At 35.2% G+C, this 17,945-nt stretch overlaps 1 protein-coding gene across 6 annotated transcripts in view; it reads left to right on the forward strand.

The window, feature by feature from the left end:
• TCF12 (transcription factor 12) overlaps positions 1–17,945 on the forward strand; it is a 374,492-nt gene that overhangs the window by 145,992 nt on the left and 210,555 nt on the right. For all 6 annotated transcript variants that reach the window (XM_034994346.1, XM_034994348.1, XM_034994345.1 and 3 more), the window contains one exon: positions 10,417–10,490. In XM_034994346.1, the coding sequence (XP_034850237.1) occupies positions 10,417–10,490 (74 nt within the window). The remainder of the gene's footprint in view (positions 1–10,416; positions 10,491–17,945) is intronic.

Consider the following 17,945-nt stretch of genomic DNA (forward strand, 5'->3'; position numbering starts at 1 on the left):
TGATGCCCCTCCACTCCTCTTACTTTATTTTTTTAATTTAATTTTTTTTAAGATTTTATTTATCTGAGAGAGAAAACATGAATGGGGGGGCGAGGGAGAGGGAGAAACAGACTCCCCACTGAGCAGGGAGCCCAACATGGGGCTCCATCCCAGGACCCTGGGGATCATGACCTGAGCTGCAGGCAGACGCTTAACCAACTGAGCCACCCGGGCTCTCCTCTACTCCCCTTACTTTAAAGATGTGTTTCCACACATATTGACATCCATAGTTTCTGGAGACAAGTCTGCAGTACTTTGAATTGTAGTTTCTCTGTAATATGTCTCTTTTACCACTTTCAACTTTTTCTCTGTATTTTTGGTTGTCAGAAGTTTGTTATGTGTCTAGGTATGGGGTTTTTCACATTTATCCTGTTTAGGCTCACTGAGTGTCTATAATTGGTAAGTTTATGTCTCTTACCACATTTGTGGAATTTTTGGCCATTATTTTTTTTAACATTTTTTTCCTGTTCTCTTTGTTCTGTCATTATGCCTATGTTAGACTTTTTAACATCTTCCCTTAGGTTGTTTTTTTTTTTTTAAGATTTTATTTATTTATTTGAGAGAGAGAGAGAGCACATGAGAGGGGGGAGGGTCAGAGGGAGAAGCAGACTCCCTGCCGAGCAGGGAGCCTGATGCGGGACTCGATCCCGGGACTCCAGGATCATGACCTGAGCCGAAGGCAGTCGCTTAACCAACTGAGCCACCCAGGCACCCCTTCCCTTAGGTTTCTTAAGGGCCTGTTTATTTTTCTTTTAATATTTTTTCTTTTTATCAAATTGAATTATTTCTATTGAGTGGTTATCAAATTTACTCACTCCTCTGTCGTCACCACCATTCTTCCCTTGAGCCCATTTAGAAATTTACTTTTTAAGATTTTTGATATTTTAACTTTTATTTCTAAGGGCTTACATCTGTTATCTTTTGTTTTCTTTACCCTGTTAGATTTTCAGTCTTTTCCTTTATTATGAGCATATGTCTTTACCTCATTAAGCATAGTTATAGTATCTGCTTTAATGTCCTTTTCTGAAAATCTCAGTATCTGGGTCATCTGAGGTTGGTCTCCCTTGATTATCTTTTCCTTTGAGATTGGGTCACATTTCATTATCAAGGAATTTGGGATTGTATTATGGGTATTTGTGAATGTTACTTGTGTGGAAAGTTTGTTTTCTTTCATGTTCCTCCAAAGAGTTTGGATTTCTTTGTTCTGTTGAGCCATTAATTGGATTTAGAATTAAAGTACAAACTCTGTGTTGCTTGAGGTTGGCACCTGCTCAAATCTCAATTTGATTTTTTTAGCCTCAGATACATACTGCCTTGGCCTGCCCTGTGAATATGTGCTTCAGGGTTCTGCCAAGATTGGCGCAGAGATATACCAAAAATTTGGGACTCCTCTTTTCTACATCTCTTCTTTTTGGGATTCTGTCATTACTTTGTGATGACTATGGCTGTCTTGGCTCTGTCCTCTTTCTCAAGCTAGAAAGACACTTAGTTATTGAAACTTTAGTTCCTACATGCTGTGGCTACTGCTTATGTGCAGGATAAAACTTTAAGAATGAGAAACTCACCTATTCTGATTCCTAAAAACTATTAAAAAGAGAAAGTCACTCATTCTAGTCATTTCTTTCAAGTTTATGTTATCATCTAACATCAGCCTGGTTTTGTTCACTCTCCAGAGCCTCTAAGTATTTGTTTTATGTTTGTATTTTTCCCGGAATTTATAAAAGCTATCTGCGGGAGCTTACTGCATTGTTTTGGAAGCTTGTTACTAGGTCACTTTTGAGGTTTCCTCCAACATATTTGCCATTTGCTTTCAAAAATAATACTTTGTTTAAAAAAGTATTTTTTTTTATTTTACTAATTCTTGATCTACTTAGATTGCTAGACATAACTTTTCTATTTTGGATCTCTTCTTTTTACCATATCTGTAGTTACTGAGTTATTAGCCAGTTATATGAATGCCCTAATTTTTTATGTTTTTAATCATTCAGTAAACATTTGAAGGCAGAATACCACATTTTTGCTAGGTACCAGAACAACATAGAGATGAGCAAGGTATGCTCCCTGCTATTAAGTTTTATTGGTAGAATGTAAATAAAAACAACCAACAGTGCTTAAGACAGTGTTTAAGACAGAGTAAGTGCAAATAAACTTCTCAAGAAGTGTGATTAATTTAGACTTAGTTGATGAAGAACACTTCTCAGAGGAGGGGGCATTTGATCTTAGGCTGAATCAAAATTAGAAATTTAATAGGTTGGGGGTTAGATGAAGGTGGATATTCTGGGGCTAGGGAACAATAGGGGTAGTATATGAATTTGGTACGTTTGGGGAGTGATTAATACCCTGATGAGGTTGGGGGCATTGAGTTTTTGAAGGGATATACGAAGTACTGAAGCTGAAAAGGCAGATCAAGGCCACCTTGAAGAATGCTGCACTCAGGAGTGTGAATGTTATTCCTGAAGCAGCAGAGGATCACATTTGTGGAATGAATGGATGTGATCCAACTTGTGTTTATGGCAAGATAAGTGTGCTGCCAACGTTAACTGTGGATTAAAATGGGAACATAAAAGATGAACAAGCAATACCTGAACCAGGGCGCTGTATACGTGAAGAGAACAAGTGTGATAGTTGAAATATTGATGAGGCAGAAATTCATGCGAAGAGTGACTGGTTAAGGAAATACAAAAGAAGGGTGTGAATCAAGGGATTCATTACATTTCTTTTTTTTTTTTTTTTTAAAGATTATTTATTTATTTATTTATTTGACAGAGAGAGACACAGCGAGAGAGGGAACACAAGTAGGGGGAGTGGGAGAGGGAGAAGCACGCTTCCCCCCGAGCAGGGAGCCCGATGCGGGGCTCGATCCCAGGACCCTGGGATCATGACCTGAGCCGAAGGCAGACGCTTAACCGACTGAGCCACCCAGGCGCCCCGATTCATTACATTTCTAACCACATTTGTAAATATCCCAACATCATGCTGAGTATATGAATCTTCTTGGAACATTTTTGATTTAAAATTCCTCTTATAGGAGTGTACTATAGGCTGCACTATAATGAATACAAAGTGATTTTTCTTAGAACATGTGATGAGGTCATTTCACAGTTAATGGTATTTAAGGTCTGTGTTGGTTTAGCTACCAAGCCTAGTGAGGATTTAAGTTTCTTTAAAAGTTAATAATTTTTGCTCTTCAGGAGTGGTTAGTTGTCTGGCATAGTCATTTGCAGTCTCACTGCTTCTCACAGAATTTTCAAAAAAGTATAGTTATTTAGAATATTGGTTTTGATTATTGTCTAAAAAAGGAATGATAAGCTAACAAATAGGGAACCAGTTTCAGCTTCACTTTTATTAAACTGATTTTGTTTCCATTTTATACATTCATTCTTCCGTAAGTATTTATTAGTACCTACTTGTGTCATGCACTCTTCTAGGTACTAAATATTTAACAGTGAACAAAATAGATTGCATCTTATTTTCATGGATTTTTTAATCTGTTGGGAAAAGGCAGATAACAAACACCCTTCTGTAAGATGACATTTGAACAGAGACTTAAGGAAATTAAGGGAAAGACCATTCATATATCTGGGTGGGGAGCATTTTATGAAGAGGAAAGAGCAAATGGAAAGGCCCCAAGAAGGGGGCCTGTTTGGTGTATTTGAGCAAAAACAGGGGACCGTGTTGTTGAAATAGATTGATTCAAGAGGAGGAATAGTAGGAGATAATGTCAGAGAGGTGGCAGACAGACCCTGTAAAACATTGTAGACCAATTTAATTCTGAATGAGCTGGGAAGCCTATGGTAGATTTTGAGCATACGATTGACATGATTGTTTTTAAAAGGTCATTCTAGTTGCTATGTAAAGAATACAGACTGTAGAAGGACTAGAAGAAGGGGGGACGCTTTAGGAGGCTATTACATTAATATGTAATATTAAATACATATTAATATTACATTGTTAATATATTTGCATAATCAATATTTACATAATATTAATATTGTGTAATATTATGTAAATTTGGACTTGGACTAAGATGATCATGTTAAAAATAGTGAGTCACAGATTTTGGAAATGTATAAAGTCAATCTAATGGGATTGTACCATTAAGAGACTTTTTGCTCTGAGACTCTGATCAGAGTCCGAGAGAGGCAGCCAAGCCTGTTTTTAAGAGTTGACTGTCTCTAGTGCCTCTATGGAGTAAAACACCTGACAGTGTTGTTTAGATACAGGGCTTTGGTATTGATTTGGAGAAGGGGGTACAGCTATCCCCTGCTATCCAAAAGTTCACTTTATGCCACTTTGCTTTTACCAAAGACTTACATTTGTACCTGTTTTTGGTAACTGAAAGAAATCAGAAGAGGATTTTTGCTTTTACCAATGGTAATTGCTTCTTTGCTTTTTACCATTTCAAATTACAAAAGTCTTTCAATAGTACATTTCATAGGAATACTCTACTTTCAGATAGGGAAACAAGATCCCAGGTCATCAGATAGCTCCCAGTGTGGTACAATATATCTGCTTGCCCTCTGGAATTTAGTTTCAATCCCTGGCCATCAGGCAGTACCTATGTTTTGTAAAAAGGTGGACTTGCCATTTTCTTTGGATCCTCTGTGTAAATTACTGGAATGTCCTTAAAATTTTATCTTTACATGGTATTTATATAGAGTGATGTGGCTAATAACATTGCAAAATAACTCTGTTTGAAAGTTATTTTCAAAATCAGTCATTTTCTTGGAATTAGCCATGTGTTTACTAGTGTATTTTGGCACTAGAATATCCCTACTTATGAATTTTTGTTCTTAATACCGAATAGAATTTGTGTTTGAATTTTAAAAGGTGACCTGTGATTCATTTTACTCTTCTTACTGTTCTTATTTTCTTAAATGCTTTTAAAAAGAATTAGATTGTTTTCTTTGACTGTTCATTGTACAGTATCTCAATTGTTTATAGGTTTAAAAAAGCCTCTGTAATCACTGTTATATACTTCATATGAGGCACCATGTCTTAACTTCTCTTAAATTCACTTAGGATTTTAATATTATCATAGCTTTTTTATTTTATTTGTTTTAATTAATGTTTAGCATAACAACAAAGGATTTGCTATTATATTCTAATTGATCCATTTCACAATGAAGTTCTGGAAAAACACATTGGTAGATTTATTTCACAAGTATATAAAATCATAGAATAAAAATGGTGGTGGAGTTTACTTGTATATTATTTTACAATTGATTGTAGTCTTGGAGTGTTATTTAAACAAATATCATTACTCCACAAATAAAATTGAGTAAAGAAACTATTGAAGAGAGACATTCATAGCTTTGGTTATCTGACATAGCCATCTCCAATCTGATTTATTTCATCAAATCATTTATTGAATCACCTTATAGCAGATGGCAGTCCTGCAAAGTATATTGTCTTTCCTGTATTTATAACAGTGTTGGGATTTGATATTTGTGAAGTACATTTTACTTGCTAGGATAAGAATCTTGATTTCATTGCTCCTAAAGGGGTGTGTGTGTGAGAGAGAGACAGAGAGACAGAGAGAGAGAGAAATTCCCTGTGCTCTTCCTTCCAACTTTATGTATGTGCCTTTTTCATAAGGATAGATACAAAGCAGAGTGGTTGTAGTGTCTTGTTTTTCTTACCAGTTTTAACTGCAGGGATATCCTAACCACTCTTCACTCCATTCTTTGTATTGTCCCCTTTCTTCCTTTTATTCCTTCTCTGCTCAATAGACTCCCCACTACTATCTGAAATATTTTCCCAATTCCAGACCTGTTTGTCACTTTACGCTAGTCTCAGCCTCAGGTGGCAGAGTCATTGGTGACAGTGGCAAGTAGGAAAAGATGGAACTGGTCAGCAGCTTTTCTCCTCATTCACCCCTTTTACCTCCAGGCAGGTCTTCCCTGAGGCTCATCAAACCATGAGTAATGCTTTGTGTACATGAACTCTGTACTATTTTAGGCCCATGTGGGAGGAAAAAAAAGGTCTTTAGGGTATAGAAACATCATTCCCCTCCCCCACCAAAGTCTGTTTCCAGTTTTGCTAGTGGTTAAAAACCTAGAGAGGTCTATAGGGCTCTGTACTAGGAGAATAAAACAAGAGGTAGTAGCATAGAAGTTGTGAGGTAGTTTTATGGTTAACTCAAGAGAACACTTCTGGTGAAAAACTAAAGATGGTAGCAGCAGAGAGGAAGCTGGTAGACTAATATCTGAGCTCTTCATAGAAAAGAGAACACTGCCATATGTTAAACTTTACCAAGAAGTTTGCTTGCTTCTCCAAGAATTTTGCTCTGATACCTCAAAAACTCAAGTTTTTATCTCTTACTCCTTCTCCAGAGTCCTAGCCTCTTAAGGAACTGCCTGTGTATGTAGTGACTTATGATTTGTTTCTAGTTACTTTTCCTATTAAATGAGAAGGTAGCGAATTGTTTTGTTGAATTTACAAACCATTTTTGATGGTTTTTTGATGTAAGGTAAAAAAATTTAATGTTAGTTCTTTGCTGGAAAAATATTAAAAGTAGTATGTACACCTTTTGAAACTGGGCCTGTGGAATCAAATATATATTGGACTGTATTTAATTGGTTCCATATAAAAAAGCAGGTACTTAAGAGAATCTGTATATAAAATATTAAAAAAGATAAATATAAATATTAAATATTTAATTTAGTAAAAAAATACTAAAAAAGGAAAAGGTCATTTTAATCTCTATATTAAATTATTGATTAACCCTTTTAATCTTGTTGAATAGAAATAGAATAATTTATTAAAAAGTTAAACAAGACTCAAAGTGTTTCTACCACTCAGTGATTGTTAAACTTTCTCTTACATCTATCATTTTAATCTATCATTCGAGGAACTAGCTTCTCTAAAAATTGTTGACATTGGAATTCATAGACTAGAAATGGGGAGGAAAGAAAATACATGGCAGTGATGGTACAGATGTATCTTAATAGAAATGTTTTCTCCCCAATCACTGTATTGCAACTATATTGTATTTTCTTGTTGATAAATAGTTCTTTAGATTTTGATCAATTTGTATAAATTTTGGTCAGTTTGTACAATTCTGTATTAAGTTTATTTTCTGTGTGTGATTTCTTTTTTTCTGCTTACCTTGGTCTTATGGCTGAAGCTTTGGAAAGTTTATTATTCCTGTCATATTTCTGTTTGTAGAGCCATTGTCTTCAGCAGAAAGGAGTCATTGATGCTGAAAGATGACTCTTGCCTTTGTCAGTGCCAGCCACGACCTTCTCAGAGTCTGGATATGTTAACAATAAAACTATAGAGCTCTGAGTTTCAAACCTAGCCAGATCCTTGTTAGTCTGTAGCATCCTTTGAACCCCCCCTGCCATGTCCAGTATCATTTATAGGTCATACTCTTTAGCTGTTGGCTTAATTAATTATCATCTCACTTAATTCATTAAATCTTTGCTTTTCTTTTACACTGTGGGAGTAATTAGTGTCACGTGATGAAAATTGTAATTGATGAAAATTCTGTGTTTTCACAGAATTTTATATATCTTTAAAAAATCTTGTCTGTGATGTTTTCTGGGGCAGGCACTCATCTTTTTTGTATTATCTTTTACAGATGTATGTAAATAACACATAGGCCTCATATTTGTTTCTCATTTGATATAAGACAGTTCAGAGTCATAAACTGTGGTCTGATTATTTTCATTAGGATATGATCATCAAAATAAGTTCCTATTCTGTTGAATGAATACTTTCATTGAAAGTATGATTACCTTCCTCCCCCCAGCCCCACCATTCTACTTTTTGCCTCCGTGGATTTGACTACTCTAGGCACCTGATATAAATGGAATTGTACAGTATTTGTCCTTTTTATGACTGGTTTATTTCACTTAACATAATGTCTTCAAGTGCATCTAGTTGTCGCATGTGTAAGAATTTCCTTCATTTTTTTTTTTAAAGATTTTATTTATTTGAGAGAGAGAGAGCATGAGAGGGGGAAGGGTCAGAGGGAGAAGCAGACTCCCCGCTGAGCAGGGAGCCCGATGCGGGACTCAATCCTGGGACTCCAGGATCATGATCTGAGCCAAAGGCAGTCGTTTAACCAACTAAGCCACACCCAGGTGCCCAGAAGTTCCTTCATTTTTAAGGCTCAATAGTATTGCATTTTATGTATATGTCACATTTTATATGTCCATTCATCTGCCAATGGATACTTGACTTGCTTCCACCTTTTGGCTATTGTAAATAATGCAATAGAATAGGGGTGTACAAATATTTGAGACTCTGCCTTCTGTAGTCAATTTACGTTTGTATTTTACTTTGGCTATGTAGTATAAAAAAATCTTAACTTATATAGAAAAACAGTTGCAAATGGTGGAAAGTATGATTTAAAAAAGTAAAATTATTTCATAAAATTATTTGCAGTTTCATCAGTAGTTTTTAATTACCGGATTTTGTGGGTTAATAGCCTTTTCTTGGATTGGGCCTCATAGGAATTCTGACTGCTATTCTACGGTGTTGATTACAAAGAAAATGCTTGGAATATAGCCCACAGGTACCTAGTGATACTGGAGAGATGGCTACAAAGTATATTTTTAGCGATATTTCCCAAACTTATAGAATCTTTCCTAAATCTAGAATTTTAGTAAGAATTATCTAAGCATGAACAAAACATTGTATATTTGTGATCTCTCTGTGTTTTCAAAGCTTCTGGTTCGATTGAAAATGTGCCTGGAGTGTTTTCTGTAGTAGGTACCCATCTTTGTACTACAGTGTTTTTAAAAACGTTTTAAAATATACGTTAATCACTTAATATAGAAAGTACAGGTTCATAAAAAGAATAAATTAAGGACCTACCAACTAATGATTTAGTGATTAGTAAGTTCTACTTTGGAAATTGACTCCTCTTTTCCTGTTTGTCACCTGCCCCCTCAGTTGGCAGTCCTGTCCTTGTGAAAGAGATTTGAGAATCGTGGCTGGTTCCTGGAGAATTTGTGGTATTTAACTCACTACAGACCACGTTCTCATCTAAATCACAGAGGACTTCAAGGAAGTTTTGTATTTTTATTTTTTTAAGAAAAAGAGGTTCTAAACTTAGCAGAATGTTGTCTTTGTAACATCTAGAGTTTTCTCATGAAAGAATGAAAAAAATCAACTCTTTGTGTTTCATCATAGAAAACTTGGAAAGGGTTTGGGAAAAAATACCCTGTTAGGGTCAAGGATAAAAAAGACTGGTCCTCAAGACAGTAAAGGAAGAGATACCTGGATTGAGAGGTCTTCAGCTCTTTCAACTTTTCTAGGGACTGACTGGAAGGTGAAAATAATGGAGCCAAAGCTTCAGAGGGCACATTAAGGAGCACAATAAATTGATTTTTTTGTTAATCCTTTTTTACTTTGAGTTATCCTTTGCAGTTTTCAGAAGAGTAGATCTACTCATTTAGAATCAGATTTTAGAGGAGGTTTTACTAGGATAAGTTGTCACATCATTTTTATTAGTTTTAATGTAACTAACATTGATTTGATATGATTTGGTATAGTTTGATTTACTTTGATATCTCCAGTTAAGAATATCTAGTCAATGTTATATTAGAAACCAGTTTTATTAACTTGAACAGTTGTCCAAATTGCTTTATTCTCTTTTTTTTTTTTTTTAGAGAAGGGGAGGGGCAGAGGGCGAGAATCTTAAGCAGGCTCCATGCCCAGTGCAGAGCCCAGTGTGGGGCTTGATCTCACAACCCTGAGATCATGACCCGAGCTGAAATCAAGAGTCAGACGCTTAACCAACTGAGCCACCTAGGCTCCCCAACTTGCTTCATTTTCTAAGGCTTATCCATAAGAACTAAATTCTTCGTATTTTCATGTAGACAGGACTAAACTATAGAAGTTTGGGGGTTTCATCTACTCTTAGCAGTGGAGGGGCACCTGGGTAGCTCAGTCGTTAAGCCTTTGGCTCAGGTCATGATCCCAGGGTCCTGGGATCGGGCCCCGCATCAGGCTCCCTGCTCGGCAGAAAGCCTGCTTCTCCCTCTCCCACTCCCCCTGCTTGTGTTCCCTCTCTTGCTGTGTCTCTCTCTGTCAAAAAAATAAATAAAATCTTTAAAAAAATTAAAAATAAAAAAAGAAGTAGCAGTGGATGAGGAGACCTAGATTATGCCCTATTTTAAAGTCTCCAAAGACGTTTTGGTTCTGAAATTCTGCACTGTATAAAGGACGTTGTATGGAGCAGTGATGAAGACTTTCTGAGGTAACTTACTTTCTTCGGGTTTCTGAGAGAAGAATTGATACACAGCTAGTTCCATACAAATGCAAATACTACTTGCTGAATTGTACTCTCTGCTGTACTGTGTGAAAACAAATCCATCATAGTAGCCTTTTGGATTTATATCTTTCACTTTCTTCTCTCCTTAGGTATGGATGAACGAGGAGGCACAACATCTTGGGGAACAAGTGGTCAACCAAGCCCCTCTTATGACTCATCTAGAGTAAGTTCGTTCATCAACCCTTGATTAAAACTATAATTTGGCAGAATAAATAAGGTTTTTCATATATGAGCTCTGTATCTTAAGAGAAATAAAGATTAACATATTTACATGGGAATACCATAGAATATGCACTACCCTCATGGTAGATTTAATTTTTTTTTATATTTTAATTTACTGTCATACTTTGAGAGTTTATCTCTTAAAATGAAAGAAATGTTCTTGGTGTTATTTCTACACCTAGATTACCTGCAGTACTCATTACTAAAGTTAGAAGAGTTTGGAATGCCTCACTAACTATTCTCTCCATACATAGCCATTTTTCTTTGTGTATTGTTTTCTTCAAGTACTACCTTTGAGAGATGGCACTGACTTTCCAAATATCAGTTTCCAGTCTTCCCTCCTCCGTTCTTGTTCCAGTAGTCATCAGCTGTTTATATCAGGGACTCTATAGCCCTGTCTCTTGGAAGCATATCAAAACAGACATAACAGATGACCTTTCTTGGTTGGCAGTTAAGAGAAAATAGGACCAAGCTAACATTTTATACTTGGAAAGGTCGAAAGGTTAAAGCCTTTTTTAAGCAATAAACAAACGAACAAAAAATCCCCCCAAACTTTAAAATAATGAGACTGAAATACTAAAAATTAGACCAAAGAATTGTCAGTAAAATTAAACTCTGTTCCTGGACTCCACAGTAAATTGGTGAGGTTAAGGGATAACTTTTCAAAAATGTTATACTTTGCATGAACAGTGAATTGTTTACTTCTCTTAGAATTAACCAGTAGAAGATGGACAAGCATAAAATTTATGGACACTTAATCCTAGAAGCAAATTGGCATAAGTGGAAGGAAGCAATATGTGATTGGAGTTCATAGTCTTCATATGGGTTATGCTGTTTTGCATTGAAAAATGCTGAGTTAAAATATGTGGTTTGTTATTAGATTTGGCTGTAGCCTATGTTTAATTTATTTTAAATACTTTGGGAAGAAATAGAATAGTCATATAGAATCCAAAAACATATATAGAGAGACAATTAAACCTGGTTTTTAGTGTTTTCCTTTTGGGACTCAGTGCTGAGAAAGCTGGGTAAAATCTTGGACACCTTATTTTATCTTGGGGATAAAGATTTTATCTTTGGTTGATGTCCAAATTTCCTTCCTTTAAAAGTTTTTGATTCTTTAAATAATATTGTGAATAGGAAAGGTAGGTTTCCTGTTTTGATTGTGAAATATGAGTCTTATATAGTGGAGAACAAAATACTATTTATTAAAATTGGATTATTTTCTTTCAAAGTCTTGAGTTACTGTGTGATAACATATTATTTCTTAAAATGCATTAAATGATGCCTTTGTACCTTATGTTTATTTTCCTTTCAAACTTCAGTTTTTTTTTTCACTTGAGTGCTAAATAGGATTCTAGGAGAAGAGAACATAATAGTATATCCAAACATTTACATATTTCATGATTGTGAAATTAAGTTTGCCTCTAGAGATGGACTTCAAAGCAAATCTTCCTTTTCTTTTTTGCTTTTTGATCTGTAGGTGAATATGAAATGCTGTTTTTTACTCAATTTTTTTGAGTGTATATTGTGTATAGTGAAAAGTTAAATTGATTTTATAGTAAACTAGTTTTCTGTTTAAAAATCCAGATTAATCTTTAGCTATTCCTAGTCTACCATACAACTATATATATATATTTTTTTCTTACCTGTCTACTGAGAAATCAGATAGAGTAGTGATTTAATGTTACCCTTTATTTTATTCTCACTGAAATCCACTCTTCCACTCACTTTGCTTCTTGATTTTGGTTTAGTTGTCTAGTTAAGAAGTTATGTTTTATTTGTAATTTCAAGCAATTTAATTCCCTGAACTCTTCTCACCAGGGAAAGACAGTTACGGTTATCTTTGAAGCTGCCCTCAACACTGCTGTATAGGAAGTTTATCAACTTTTTGAGTTTATCATTAAACATCTACTAAGTTGACCATTTTTTTCATAATCATAAGTATAGATGGATGTAATTTTGTTAATAAGAATCTTGGTTTACCAAAGTATTTATTCTACTGAGTATCATAGTATGTTGAGTTTTTTAAATTCAGGAGAAATACTGATATTGGCTATAAACCAATTTTGACACATTGTAAAAGTCAATGTAAATTTTAATGAAATTGCAGGTACTTTTATAGAAATTATGTCAGTGAAATTTATTTAGACTTTTCCAGTATAAATAATACATTTCCATCACAGCAAGTTGTATCATTTAAAATTTTTTTTGGTTTTACATTCCTGATAGATTTTTTTATTTTACTTTTTGTAAAGTTTGAAAATACTTAATAGGCTACAATAAAAAGTATGTAAATCAACAGAATGAGTAGTTTGGTGGGGTTATACAGCATATGCTTTTAGTTTAGTTGGGCTCAGCTGAGTTGCTGTTCTCCCTCCCTGCCCCGCTCTAAAACTATAAGGGAGGGGAAAAAATCCTTTTTTTCCATTACTGTAAAATCTTATTTGGCACATGAACTCTATTAATACTCCTCTATTAATGTAGTAAAACTGCATTTTACTGTAAAAGATTGGCTTCACCAAATCATGTAGGTTGAACTTAATATCTATTTAACAGCTTTTTAAGGGGAAATTTTTGCTTTGTATACTTTTTGCCTAATAGGTACTGACTTTAAATCTAACAAAGATAGCATTCTGCTCTAGTAACCTTGATATGTAAGTGAGCTCTACCAGAGTTGTATGGTTAAGAGGCCACAAAGTTCTCATCAGGGTAATTAGTCTTATACATGTTCTCTCAGAAGTAGGAAAAGTCACTCCAGCAGAGCTCCTGACTGCCCTGTTTTTCCCAAATGCACAAGAAAAGTAGCCTTAGAGTATATAGGTGATTCGTTGAATTTCTGGTTATCAGAACTATCCATAGCACATCATTCAAGAAAGAATTTTTGTTAGGCAGACACAGAAATAAATGCTGTACCTAATAGTGGTTATAGAAGAATTGGTAGAATGGTCAGCATTCTTACGAAATGTGGATGAGACAACATGTTTTAGACACTCATAAGAAAGTAAGAGCATTTGTCACATGTACGTCAAACCTCTCCACCTTTGTTAGAGTCCTGGTTTCTGCACTGTTGACCTACTGCCTACCTGTGCAGAATAACACACACAAATGAACAGAAAAAAGCATCATCATGATGTGAATAACACTTTTATTTTCAGAAATATGTGAAAAGTGGTGTTTGAGGTTAAAGCCCCAACGATTACATAGAGCAATTAAGATCTCAGATAGTTTAGATGTAAGCAAGAGTTATAGTTAATGAGTTTGTTCCCTCTTTCCCTTAGTTTTTATCCTTTCCTGCAAACAAATGTTTTCTATATTTGACATTGCATCAGGCATAAAGGGCAGAGAATACCATGATTTTTGTTATTTACCACCGCATTAATGATTTATTCCAGTTCCAGATTTTTTTTCCCTCCTCTTTAGAAGACAGTGGTCAAGAGCACGGACTCTGGAGCCAGAGTGCCTGGGCATGAATGAATCCCATCTCTGCCATTTACTACCTGTATGATTCCGGACAAGTTACTTAAATCCACTGTCCCTCAGTTTACTCATCTGTGAAATGGGGATAATAATAACTTCTTTATAAGATTGTCATGAGGATTAAATGAATGTAAATCCATGCTTAAATGAGATAAATCTATGTAAAGTGCTTAGATCAGTGTCTGGTACATAGCGTTGTGTAAGTGTTGGCTTTAATCTTACGTATATCAGAATTTATTAACTAGATCTATATGGAACAATTAACCAAATTTAAATGAATGAATACATTTGCAGATGTGCTACATCCTAAGTGTAATGAATAAGAATTATTTGCTGATTCTGTCATGCTTAATATACTTCCTTTAGATTTGTAAAAGACATAGATAAAATCTATTTCCTTTCCCCTTCAGTTATCTGTTTCTTTCTTGGGAAAGCAGAAATCCTGTGATAAACCTAGATATAAAAGTTTTACTCTGTCTAGTACAAGGCTTTTTACATAATGGATGCTCTATACATGTTTGTGGAATATAATCAAATTGGGGAAGAATTGTTAGATTTACTAAATTAATTGTGTTTGGAGATGGAGAAGAATCAAAGTTGATTTATGATGAAGCTTGAAGTTCGAAGTCAATGGTGGTGATATTAATGGTAATAGGCTTCCTTTCTCCTATGCTTAGCATATTATTGTCCTGACTGATACTACTATGTAGTGAAGCATTTTATTTAAGATCACCAACTCTGGAGGATTGTACTTTGTGACCCTGGACAAGTTACTCAACCTCTTTGTGCCTCAGATTTCTCATCTGTAAAGTTATGATAATTTTACACATACTTTGTAGGGTTTGAGTAAAGATGAAATGTAATAATAGCTATATTATTTACTGACACAATAAATGAAAGCTGCTATTACTATTATTACTATCATTATTATTATTATCTCCAAATGTCTAATATTTCAAATTTCATTTTCATGGTCATATTTCCTGATATACAGATTCCATTCCTGAAATGTTGTGTGATCATTTTAGTTCATGGAAATTCCAAGGGACCACGTCATCTTGGTTTTCCTGCCCTCTTAGCTCTGCAGCCCAACCTAGGCCAAGCTCAAAGTACTGAAGTACTATTGGGATTTGCATCCTGGAATTGTGACAGGGCTCACAGAAAAGGGGAGAAGTCTTCCTGTTGACACTCTTTCCCTAAGATACAGAATTTTTCATTCCTCAGTTTAAAAAGTAAGAGATCAATGGTAGATAACCACTAATAGAAATTATATTTATAGGCACCAGCAGTGACCAGCAGTTGGCATTTTAATTGTGAGCATTTTTCAGGTTATATATAATCTATTGTAGTTATTTTGGGGGGAAAGAAGTAACATTCAATTACATGAGTTTGCTTATTTTTTCTAATTGCTAAATGTCTACCATGGTTTTCCTTTCTCTGTATAAAATACAGTTTGCAAAGTGAAACAGTCATGTCCATGTTGCTCTTCCTTTCCTCCCCATTTTGCAGTATCATAGAATTTCAAAACTAGAAAGTGTGATAGCTGTGTCCAGTCCTTTTATTTTATAGATCAGGAAACTAAGAGAGTTTGAGATTTGGCTAGGTTGAGATAGATACTGTTGATACAAAATACACATAAGATTTGGCTAGACAGTTTGTCTAGTTAATGACAGACTTTGGCCTAGAACTCAGATATTCCAAATTCTATACAGTTACTTTTTAACCCTCTTACCTTAGTATTTCCCAAGTCAAAGAAGAAGTGTCTTAAATTTTTTGCCATGTACTGAAGGAATGGGAGAAGAGAGGAGAAAGTTGAAGAGAAAAGAGGATCTGCAATTGATATTTCAAAAGAGGACACGGGACATGATATGATTTAAAAAAAAAAAAAAAGTTTGCTAGCCCACATAGTGTATCATGAGGCAGACAAGCATAGAATTTAAGAGCTTAAACATTGAATTCAAGTTGTGTGGGTTCTATTTCTGGCACTTCTACTTCCTAGCTGTATGACTCTGGGCAAATTATTTCTCTTTGCCTCAATTTTTTTTTCCTTTTCCTTTTCTCATTGCTAGAAGGGAGGTGGGTACTAATAATAACTACCTTAGTAAAGTTCCGGACTTAGGCCTATTAGTGGAGAAGGAAAACCAGTTATGTGGTGATGAGTTGGCTTTAAAATACTAGGTTAACGGCTGTATATGACTCAGTACAAAATAATTTCAGACTTTTAATCAAGAAATAAATAGTAGGTGTGTTTTGAGGGCTTTCATTTAATACATACTCTGACTTTCTGCTACCTGTTACAGTGAGGTAGCAGCGTAAGGGTTCATTTTATTTAAAAAGCACCAGCAGTGGTCATTTCTCTGGCCATTTGTCAGGAATACACATGGATGGCAGCCTGATAGACCACGTCAGGTAGAAAATGAATATGAGAGTACAAAGATTCAGGAATTGCTCTAGCCTTCTAATAAGACTCTTACTCAAAGCCATAGATTGGGTACTTCCTTTGGATAAGGGAAACAAAAATAAGTAAATATTCAACTAGAATAAACATACAGCTTTCAGATTATATGGAAACTAACCTGAGTCCATAAGGTCATCTGGTTGAGTTTAATGTTAACCTCTCTAGCTGCTCCTAGACTATTTCTGCCTGAAGTAGCTAAAGTGTTCTTTAATTCTGCTTAGTATTCTCTCCCTCCTTAGCAGGTATTCAGTATCTTTTCATTCATGTGGATGAGCTTGGCAAACAGCCACTCTGTAGTTTGGTGGATAGCAAGCTGGAGATGAGATAATAGAGCCTCATCTATGTGCTATCTGTACATAATACACAGAGGTCCTTCTGAGCCCAGGAAGGGTTATATTGGCAGAGTTTGGGGAGAGCCTGATGCGAGTTCATATACATTTGACAGTAGAGGCCTTGGGAATATGTAGGGGTAGAGAGAACCTGTAGTTTTCTTCTCCCAGGATAGCACAGTGGTATGAGAGCTACCTTTGTAAGTAAGGATGATAATGTTGTCTTTCTGCTTTTAAGGAACTTGTGCTTACTCTGGTTCCCCAGTTTTAAGATGCTGAAATTTGTAGGGACACTCAGTTTCTGCATCATTAAAAGTGAACAAAGTATATCTTAGAGTTCAGGAAATAATGGTTAGAAATACAAGTCATATTTAGCTAAATAGTTAAATAAATTATAAAACTTTAACTCTTAAGGCAGCAATGAAAAGCTATAATTATTAGGCAGCAAATAGTTGACTATCAAATTAATTTCACTGGTTACAGAAGATGGAGAGATTACTTTCGGTGATCAGGGAAGAGTGAAGAGGAAGTGTTTGAGTAAACTATTGTAGTACAGACAGTATTTGTATGAATAAGATTAAAAGGAAGACAACTTTCTGGAAATGTGGAATGATGGGACCACAAGTACAGAGACCTCAAAATCACAAAATTCAGTAAAGAATAAATGATCTTGCTATATAAGTAAATAGTGTGATAAGGCAGGTAACCCTTCTGTTCAAGAAATGTAGCCTATCCTTTGGTGAGTAGAGAGTCACTTAAAAATACATTTTTATGCAGGGAATGACACAAAGGATTTTGTAAAGATCAATATATTGTGGTATGAGGGATGAATCCAAAGTGAAAGAGTGACAAGAAATAGGACAATCTGGTAAGACTTTACTACATAGGCCTACTTGCAATGAAATAAGACTTAGGATGATAGGGTCAAGATCACAAAATAATGGAAAGAGGAGCGATGTCTCAAAGGAAAAAAATACTGGCACATTTGGCAACTGGGGAAGATATAAAATCATATATATTCACTCCCCCCACAGAATGACGACTCCTGAATTAAACCCCTTGTGTTTTATTCAGGCTTTGACAAGGTAGCTGCAGTTGTGTGATGCAACTACCAAACTGTTTGATTTTGATA

Source organism: Mirounga leonina, unplaced genomic scaffold, assembly GCF_011800145.1.
Source record: "Mirounga leonina isolate KUSES-001 unplaced genomic scaffold, KU_Mleo_1.0 Mir_91, whole genome shotgun sequence".
In the NCBI taxonomy this organism is placed as follows: domain Eukaryota; kingdom Metazoa; phylum Chordata; class Mammalia; order Carnivora; family Phocidae; genus Mirounga; species Mirounga leonina.